At 47.0% G+C, this 10312-nt stretch overlaps 1 protein-coding gene across 5 annotated transcripts in view; it reads right to left on the bottom strand.

The window, feature by feature from the left end:
* Nucleotides 1-2229: 2229 nt before the first annotated feature.
* The window catches only part of FBLN2 (fibulin 2), a 109774-nt gene continuing 101691 nt past the window's right edge, over nt 2230-10312 (bottom strand). For all 5 annotated transcript variants that reach the window (XM_065686901.1, XM_065686897.1, XM_065686900.1 and 2 more), the window contains exons 14-17: nt 9894-10010; nt 8973-9101; nt 4395-4518; nt 2230-3170 (exon numbers count right to left, since the gene is read on the bottom strand). In XM_065686901.1, coding sequence (XP_065542973.1) covers nt 2813-3170; nt 4395-4518; nt 8973-9101; nt 9894-10010 — 728 coding nt within the window. In that variant the 3' untranslated portion in view covers nt 2230-2812. The remainder of the gene's footprint in view (nt 3171-4394; nt 4519-8972; nt 9102-9893; nt 10011-10312) is intronic.

Below are 10312 nucleotides of genomic sequence, written 5' to 3'. Positions count from 1 at the left end.
ATGACTTCTTTGCCTCGGTCTTCACTGGCAAAGGCTCTGACTGCACCACCCAGGTCTTAGAAGGTAGACGCAGAGACTGTGAGAATGAAGACCTTGGGCCCACTGTAGGAGAGGATCTGGTTCGAGACCATCTTAAAAACCTGAATGTGCACAAGTCCATGGGACCTGATCAAATCCATCCGCGGGTCCTGAAGGAGCTGGCGAATGAAGTTGCTAAGCCACTGGCCATCGTATTTGAAAAATCATGGCAGTCAGGTGAAGTTCCCGACGACTGGAAAAAGGGAAATATAACCCCCATTTTCAAGAAGGGGAAAATGGAAGACCCGGGGAATTACAGACCAGTCAGTCTCACCTCTGTGCCTGGCAAAATCTTGGAGCAGATTCTCCTGGACAGCATGCTAAGGCACATGGAAAACAACAAGGTGCTTGGTGACAGCCAGCATGGCTTCACTGAGGGGAAATCCTGCCTGACCAATTTGGTGGCCTTCTATGATGGGGCTGCCGAACTGATGGACAGGGGTAGAGCAGGTGATGTCATCTACCTGGACTTGTGCAAAGCGTTTGACACTGTCCCACACAACATCCTTCTCTCTAAATTGGAGAGACATCAGTTTGATGGATGGACCACTCGGTGGATAAAGAACTGACTGGATGGCCACACACAAAGAGTTGCGGTCAATGGCTCGATGTCCGGCTGGAGACCGGTAACGAGTGGTGTCCCTCAGGGAACGGTGTTGGGACCGGTCTTGTTTAACATCTTCATCGCTGACACGGACAGTGGGATTGAGTGCGCCCTCAGCAAGTTTGCCGATGACACCAAGCTGTGTGGTCCGGTTGATACGCTGGAGGGAAGGGATGCCATCCAGAGGGACCTTGACACGCTTGTGAGGTGGGCTGATGCCAACCTTATGAAGTTCAACCATGACAAGTGCAAGGTCCTACACCTGGGTCGGAGCAATCCCAGGCACAGCTACAGGTTGGGCAGAGAAGAGATTCAGAGCAGCCCTGCAGAAAAGGACTTGGGGGTGCTGGTCGATGAGAAAATGAACATGAGCCGGCTGCAGTGTGCGCTCGCAGCCCAGAAACCAACCGTATCCTGGGCTGCATCAAAAGGAGCGTGACCAGCAGGGCGAAGGAGGTGATCCTGCCCCTCTGCTCTGCTCTCGTGAGACCTCACCTGGAGCATTGTGTGCAGTTCTGGTGTCCTCAACATAAAAAGGACATGGAACTGCTGGAACAAGTCCAGAGGAGGCCACGAGGATGATCAGGGTCTGGAGAACCTCCCGTATGAAGACAGGCTGAGGAAGTTGGGGCTGTTCAGCCTGGAGAAGGTTGCATGAAGACCTCATAGCAGCTTCCAGTATCCAGATAGGGCCTATAGGGATGCTGGGGAGGGACTCTTCATCAGGGACTGTAGTGATAGGACAAGGGGTAACGGGTTAAAACTTAAACAGGGGAAGTTTAGATTGGATATAAGGAGGAAATTCTTTCCTGTTAGGGTGGTGAGACACTGGAATGGGTTGCCCAGGGAGGTTCTGAATGCTCCATCCCTGGAGGTGTTCAAGGCCAGGTTGGACATAGCCTTGGGTGAGGTGGTTTAGTGTGAGGTGTCCCTGCCCATGGCAGGGGGATTGGAACTGGATGATCTTGAGGTCCTTTCCAACCCTAACTATTCTGTGATTCTAAGAAGAAAAAAGCCATAAGGAAGTCCAAATATTCATTTCTAATTCTAACAAATACTTTGATTATTCTCTGCTTTTCCACATCTGGCCTTCAGCTTTGGACCTCATCCAGTTTCCTGTAGAACCAGAGGAAATCCAGCTCAAAACTCTGGTTGTGCTCTTTTCGAAACTGTGTGATACTAACCACCAGCTGAACCAGCATTTTCCTCTGCACCACTTAGTAACACGAATGAAGTGATTTTGCTGAAGAAGAGAAGCAACTCTCCTTTGTCTTTATTTGAACTCACAAGTGATTCCTCAGTGGCCCACCCAATCTTTAAAATAAAGAGCAGTAATGGATTCTTTCGTTATTTCCGTGTTTCCTCTTGGACATCCCTTTGAGAATGATAAAGCACTTTTAGAACAAGAGAATGCCAGTCCCTACAAAGACAACTACTAGAAGTGGCAATGTGAGCTTCCACCCTAAAGCAGATATTCTTCTAAGGCCTTGGTCTTGCAACTGTTTAGCATATGAGTAGTCCCACCAAAGCAAGTCTCATTCGTAGGCTTTTTCACTGGTGGAGTTTTCTTTTATTTATATATATTTTAGGCAACATAGTATGAAAGTTGGAAGGAGGAAAATAAACTGGTAACATGAGATGAGCCAACCATCAGTGTACACGTACGGCTGTCGACAGCATCCCAACACAGAGAAACCTCAGTGAATCCTGTGGCTAAGCCAAGCCATAAGCTGATGTCATAAAGAGAAATGGCTCAAGGTTTTTTTCCTTAGTGGCAAACCCCAATACTTCCAAGTGGACATCTTTCCTCTCTAGTGCAATACCCTGCAGATGTGACTAAACCTAAAAATCATTGCTAAGAAGAGGTTCCAGCATTGAACACAATGTACGTGGCTGCCTCTGTAACCCTTCCTTCGTTCTTTGTCAAACGATGATGTAAAGAATTGCTTAAGAAAACAAAACACAAAAGATAAAAATTAACTTAATTTACACAACCAATAAAAAAGTTTAAAGAAATGATAGAAAAATAATATAAAGGCTAAATACATGAAATGCCAGTTCAACAGGATTAAGCTTTGGTAGAACATCTAAAGAGCATAGCACCAATAAAATCCAATGTCAATATATGCTTCAGTACGCATGAGCTGTGATGAAAATGTAAATTTTGGCAAGAAAAGTGGTGTATGTTCCCTGACGCCACAGCTTCATTTCCACATCCAGCAAAAAGTCTTTAGGCTCCTTCACTTGTCGCTGAAGATAGACGATGCCCGTGTACGAGTTCAGCCTTCGAGTGCTGAAGTAGTTTTCTTCATTTCCCTTGATGATAGTAAGGATTATGTTGTCTCCAGCATAGGCAGGCGATGGTCCAATACGGAAAATGTGAGCTGGGACCACGATGTTGGTTTGGAAGTTCAGCTGGTAGTAGGTGATGCGCACTGGCGTGTTCTGGCAGTCCACGTAGTTAAAACAACTGATTCGTTCACACCTCCTAAGAGATGAGAAATGAAGCACAGTCAGTGCCCATGTAAAAGCAAGAAAGGGTCTATGTATTTAAGACTACAGCAAAATATTAGACAGAGGAGTCCCAAACTTCAGTGTGCAATTACCAACTGCTTGTTCTGCTTTTACAATGCCCATAAAGCATTTGTAAATGATGTAACATTGTCAGAGTACAGTATCAAAAGGAAAAGATCATGGACATGCGCAGCTGTTTTGGGAAGCTCCACAATGAGGAAAGAATCCCAGAACCCCAGACTGGTTTGGGTTGAAGGGACCTTAAAGCTCCTCCAGCTCCAACCCCTGCCACGGGCAGGGCCCCCTTCCACTGGAGCAGCTTGCTCCAAGCCCCTGTGTCCAACCTGGCCTTGAGCACTGCCAGGGATGGGGCAGCCGCAGCTTCTCTGCCAGCGCCTCAGCACCCTCACAGAGAAGAAAGATCCAGAATCACGCTGCACAGAGCTTGGAGTAGGAGCCTGTGATTCACCATCAACAGCACAAGCCCCAGGACGGTGGTCCAAGAAATACAACCAAAAAAAAAAAAAAAACAACCCTTAAAAGGATAGCTAAAACATGGGAATGGGAAACAAGCTCCTCAACTTGCAAAGCTGCTCCATTCTTTAAGGCAGGAAAAGTATGTTTTAAGTCATAAGCAACTAAATGTGGATTCCTAAAGCACTGGCAGCCACTAATGCAGGAAATGGGGCTCCCAAGCCTCAGCTGCTGAGGAGCTGCAAGCTGTGGGATGTGCCATTCCCAGAACCCTGCACACTCCAGCCTGGCCAGCTCCTGCTCCTGCTCCTCTTCAATGTTTCAACCCTCTCTGGGGAGCTGCAATCAGAATATGAAACAGGGAGTCCCAGACCCACTGTAAGTGGTGACTGTGGCAGCCGCTGCTGCTGGAAGCAGCATAGAGGATTTAATTTTTTGAACTTAATTATAAATAGAACCCTTCTAGAGTTGCAGCAAGTCACGCTGCAGGCTCTGGTGACTGCTGTTAGAGCAGCAGTTGGAGGGCAAATGGGGGCTTGAGGGCTTGGAAGAAAGGAGAAGCAAAACCAGCCAAAAATTCTATACAGGGAAAGTCAATGTGTTCCAGGTACCAAAGCATCTCCTTAGAGCTCTGAGCACTTACATCCACCCCCTACAAACTGAAGCACTATGTAACACCCCAGACACTGGACTGGGCTGCTCACTCTGTTCTTGCAATACTCACATGTCAGACACTTTTCTGTAGTTGGAAGGGCACTCGAAGGACAGGCAGCGGAAGCTGCCCTGGATGTTATAGCAAGTCTCTGCAGCTGAGCAGTTGTGGGTTCCTATTGCACATTCATCAACATCTAACGAGAAGAAACACAAGGATAAAGACAGGGTAAGTTCACAAGTTTAGGGGCTGCAATATGCTCATGACAGACTGTGCACAGGAAGCAAGAAGAGCATGGGGTTCTGCAGGCTGAGGGCTGTTGTCCTCATCACTCAGTTGCTGTGTTACCTCTTCAGGCAGGACTGCAAGAGCGCAGAGGAGACCCCAGGGGTGTGACACACAGCCAGTGGGGTGTGCCAGGGTCACCTCCGTGCACAGGCACTCTGTATGGCAGGTCCATCACACTGCTTCCAACCTGCTAAAATCCGTATGCCCTCAGGGAAAAAACATTCCTTCCTTGCCATGACCAGTGAGAGCTGCCAGTGCTGCTCAGTGTGTGCAGCAGCCAAGGGAGCTCACCCTACCAGCAGCCTGTGAGCCTTCCCCTGCTCTGTGATAGTCTCTGCCCTGCTTGGCAGCCAGCGTGGCCAGGGCTGGTCCCCTACCACAGGTTAAGTTTGTCTCTGTGCCTGTGCTTTGCAAACACTGGCACGCTCCTGTGGACCTGGCTGTTCTCATTCCAAACACATCTGATGCAACACAGGGTTTAACCTTCAGTGGAGAAACAACATGAGAAGGAGAAAAAGTCCTCAAAACCCAGGATCCTTCTGTCTTGCCGCTCCACACTGCAATAAAAGCCAAACACAACCATGTCTGGTTCAAACCAAATGTGCACATCTAGATAGAACTGACCCTGCTGTATTCTCCCTTGCTCCTGGTGTTTTGTAAGTCATGTTATAAACTAGGCTGAAAGGAAACACAACAAAATAACTAGGTAGCAGTCCGGGGCAGTGGAACCCTGAACTTCTCAGAGCAGCCAACCTGTCTATGCCCATAGCTGCTGTGTATGCGTTCTCTGCTGCTTTGCTTGAAGCTAGTTTTCAGTTTCCTGAAGGTGATGGGCCAATTCTGACAGCTTCACAGCTCACTGGTGCTCCCTGAACCACAGTTTCTTGCTCAGAGCCAGCCTATGTCATGCAAGGAGTTCCTAAACAAGCCTGGTGCATGTCCATCACTGCGCGTGTGACAAGCTCATTGGCTGGAGGAAGCATCTACCTGGTTTCAAGCATCAGAGCACGTGCACAGACACTGGTCTGTGCTCCTTCTTCGTGGATGAGGCTGTAAAACGTCCACGTAGCCCAAGCAAACATTCCCCCATCACCCAACTTGCAGAGGGGCCTTCCCCTCCTCAGAGCAAGCACATGCAATGGATGGAGGGATACTCTGCCTACACATTAGCCATTCCCATGTCACATTCCCATGTCATATTCCATATTGCGACAAAAGCTACCCCTCAGGAATAAACAGATCCCATCCCTCAAATCCCATCAGAATATAACCAACCCATGCTGAAAGCCAATAGGACCTTCTCACTAAGTTTTTGAGAAGTGAGAAAGCTGGGCTATGTCAGGAGAATTTATTTGTGAAGAAGGTTGCTCTGGATTAAAGCACGGAGCAAGTACAAAGCAAAGTACCCACTGCAGACCAGCTGCAGGGTCCAGGAGGTACAAGCTCCACCAGATCAATGGGAACACTTTCTGAATGTGACACAATGTGAACAACACTTCAGAACAGTGCACACCTTTCTGAACATGTAAATTAATGTCATGGTTTAATCCCAGCCTCTCACTCACTGCCCCCAGGGGGATGAGGGAGAGAACTGGAGGGTAAAGGTGAGAAAACGGGTGAGCCGAGTTAAAGGCAGTTCAATAGGTAAAGAAAAAGCTGCACATGAACTAAAGCAAACCAAAGCATTCTTTCTCTGCTTCCCATGAGCAGGCAGGTGCTCAGCTGTCCCCAGGACAGCAGGGCTCCATCACACCTAATGGTAACTTGGGAAGCAAATGCCACCATTCCAAATGGGCCCCATTCCTATTTCTTCCCCCCACTTTATCTACTGAGCATGATGACATATGGTCTAAAGCACCCCTTGGGTCAGTTGGGGTCAGCTGTCCTGGCCAGGTCCCCCACAGCTCCTTGTGGATCCCCAGCCCTTGCTGGTGGGGTGTGCAAGGAGCAGAAAAGCCCTTGGCTGTTTGTAAGCACTGCTCAGCAATAGCAAAAACATCCCAGTGTGATCAACACTGCTTCCAGCACAAAGCCAAAACACAGCCCCATACCAGCTACTATGAAGAAAATGAACTGTGCTCCAGCCAAAACCAGCACAGTTAGATATAAATATCTCCCTGTAATGAGAAGTAATGCTGCCGAAGACAAAAAAGAACATTTAAAGCTCAAAGACACTTTATGGCTTAGAGCATAAACATGTTTACCTAAATAAGGCCCAAGCCATGGACCTTAAAATGCTGAAAACCAGATGCAATAACAAGGATCCAGCCTGAGCAGAAAATACTGGCAAAGACCTCACAGTCACATTGTGTACTCCCAAATGTCTAGACAACGCACGGAGGCTTTAAAATGAACTAAATGCTAACAGACAAACCATGTGGACTGTGCAGGGCTCTGCAGTTCTGCCAACTGTCACAGAGGAGAGAGATTCTTCAGAGGAAAACTATAACCTCCCACACCCTCCATTCCCCTGGGACAAGAACTGATCTCATGCACTGAACTGACTGGTTTAAAAGCCTTGCAAAGAAAAGCATACAATAGGAAGGAGAGAATCAAAGCAAACGAAATCCCTGGCTGATCCTCAGACGTGCCCCTAGGTGAAAAGAAAATTTCTTCCACATTGCAATCACTGCTGTGAGACCCTCCCTTCACCAGCTTGGCTGTGCTGCAAAATACCACAGGCAGTTTCTCCACAAAGATCCATATGTTGAGATGTTATTACATGTTACTCCATCTCGTCTGTTTGGAATGAAAGGTACAAAGAATATACCACCAGTAACTCGTGAGAGCTGGTCAGATGATGGGCACCTGATGAGCAATCTTAGCTGGTGGAAACCAGTATCATCTTCTTGATTTTAGTGCAGCTGACACTGGTTCAAACTTTCTCTGACCATGGTTGCAGGTTCAGCGTGTAAGCCTGCCCAGACCTGCAACTGTGGACTTGCAGAGCTCAGGAAAAGGGCATGTACCTGGCGTTACTTCCAAGGCCTGACTAAATGCCACACACAGAGCTGCAGCACTCACACTGTTCTGCAGGTGGACCACCTCCGCTCTCTAAGGAGGGTGCAGGTACCAAGTGGCACAGGCACCTCGAAAAGCTTCTGCAAACACTGCTGTTTGGCTGATCTGTACAACAGGAACCCTCTCCACACAGGATGAGTGAGCAGGGAGGATTTGACCCCATGTGTTGGTCTGTGTGGCAAACCCTCTTCCTGCACCTCCAGTAACTGGAGCACGCTGGGTGCCTCCAGCTTGGAAGGGCTGTGCTGGCCGGTGAATGCAGTGACTCACACTGTTAACTCTGGAACTGGTCCTCAGCTCCAGCCCCAGGTCTGGCAGAGGTGGCAGGGAACATGCCAGCAGCGCTTGAAGTTAGCAAAGGAAAGAAACCAAACAAACAAAGCTTGAGGAGAGGAACAGCTGCAGTTTCTAAAGGTGACTTTTACATAAGAACTTAACTGCACGTGGATGTGACCACATCCATACTTAAAAACTGAAAAGATCTTGTTGTTTAGTCTGCTCCTCTGCTCCAAAGTCAGGACCAAGCACACTCATGCTGTTCATGATTTACACAGTGTAAATTTACTGCCCTTACCACTAAGAAGAGAATTTAAGCCTAGGAGAGACATAACCAAAAGTTATGTGACAGGTTCCTCAAAACCTAAGAGCAGGAAATGCCTGGTAGTTAGTGTAACAGACTGCAGGAATGCATGTAGAGTACAGGAAGGTAACCAGATCTTCAGTCCTTCCACAGTCAGGGCATCCTTTGGAAATGAGGGATTTTTACTTCAAAGCCAGACAGCTGTGCACCAAATGAAAATCATCAGACACCAGAACACATTTCTAGGGCTCTGGAAAAAACAGTGTGTGTGTGTAGGACATGCCATTTACACTAACATTTACTAACACCAATCTAATTAAGCTTAGGTGGCAGGCTTCTGGATGCCCAGGTCCTCATTAGAGCTCCTACTTTCACTCTCCCAGTTTTTCCAGGACAGGAAACTGCAACCCATAACAAACCCACAAATTTCTATGTCTGGCACCTCTAAGACACCAGATCACTTACTGCTGTGCCAAGGTGCACTTACAGCTCATGCAAGTAATCAAATGCCCCAGTCTGAATGATGAAGTGGGGTCCCTTAGGAATTAATTTAAGTAATTAGCTCCCATTGACAGCTGGGTTGCCACAGGAAAAAGCTGATACAGCAGATTCCAATATTTGGCAACTTTGTCAAATACTGGCTTTTTAACAGTGACTGATAAAAAACACGGAGACTTGACCGAATCACCATAATGGCTTAGATCATTCCAAGGATTAAAGCTTCATGACATAGTGGCTTCAGTTCCTAAACTCCTCATTACCTCGACAGGTTCTTCCATTGGCTGCCATGGTGTATCCCTGCTCAGGACAAGCACACTGATAACTACCAGGAACATTCACGCAGCGGAAAGTACAAAGAATGCCTGCACTCTGTGTGCACTCATCAATATCTGGGGAAAAAACACAGTTACAAACACATGTAAGAAGAAAAACAGGAATCTGGAAAGGGAGGCTGCAGAACACAAGGAAATTCTTATCTGATGCATTTATAATACGTTCTTAAACACGAATGCAACCATGAAAGTTTGACATTGCTCTAGGACCACTGATGGTGCATTCTGAAATGCTGAACATGAGGCTGCTCCCCAAAATACCGTTTGCAAGTATTATGGATCCATGGAAAAGAAGACGCCTAGAGCACATCTGAGTGAAAAGCTCTCTCTGGTAGCTCTGTGATTCTTCTAAGATTAGTCTGGGGGCTTCCTTGTGCTAGGAAGAACATGGGTTTCTTCATAATTTCTTAGAGACTCTCCAATGTCACTATTGGTAACTCCAAGCAAACAGGCAAACCCCTTCCTTTCTCCATTCTGATCACTCTACTCTTCATTCAGCCACCATGAGCAGAAGTAACAGTAAGCCTTCACTCAACTATGGCTGAGTGGAGGCTTTAACTGATGCTACATAGGTAAACCTATCTTTGCTTCTATTTATGTATTTCACAAGCTCTAGCCCCATGAGACAATAACCCCACCAATTCTACGGTCACGCAAGTGTATTCCAGCCCCAGGTGAAAGGTATGAAAACAAATCGCATTTCCCAATTTGCACCGTCTGTGGCAGGGTGTAACTCACAATCATCCTTAGGCATCACCTGCAGCATTAGGTGCTGTGAAGAGTCAGACAGCCCTGCCTGTTGAAGAGTATACACATATTTAACTTGACCTGCCAAAGCAGCAGCCTTACCTTTGCAAGAATGCCCATCTTCTGCTAGCTGGAAACCTTGCCTGCAGTAACACTGATAGGAACCATAAACATTGGCACACTCCTGGCTGCAGGGACTAGTATCACATTCATTCACATCTGTATCCAAAAAACAAACACACACACATTGCCACGGTAGTTCAGGTATCTTCCACTATTTTTCACTCTGAGAGCAGTTACCAGGTCCTTCTGGTCAGAGTGAATAAGGATGGACTAATTTGTCCCAAGAAGATGTTTCTGCTTTAGGCAGAATGCCAAGAAGCATGAGGATGTCTGCTCCACCTGAATTTTATGTTTATATATGCCAATGAAAACACATATACATGCAAATGTACGTTTCAGACCTTATGTTACAGTTGATTAAAATTATGTAATCATTGCCTTAAAAAATCATGGAGAAC

Source organism: Lathamus discolor, chromosome 7 (assembly GCF_037157495.1).
Source record: "Lathamus discolor isolate bLatDis1 chromosome 7, bLatDis1.hap1, whole genome shotgun sequence".
NCBI lineage: Eukaryota > Metazoa > Chordata > Aves > Psittaciformes > Psittacidae > Lathamus > Lathamus discolor.
This window is presented reverse-complemented; position numbering and strand designations above follow the sequence as displayed.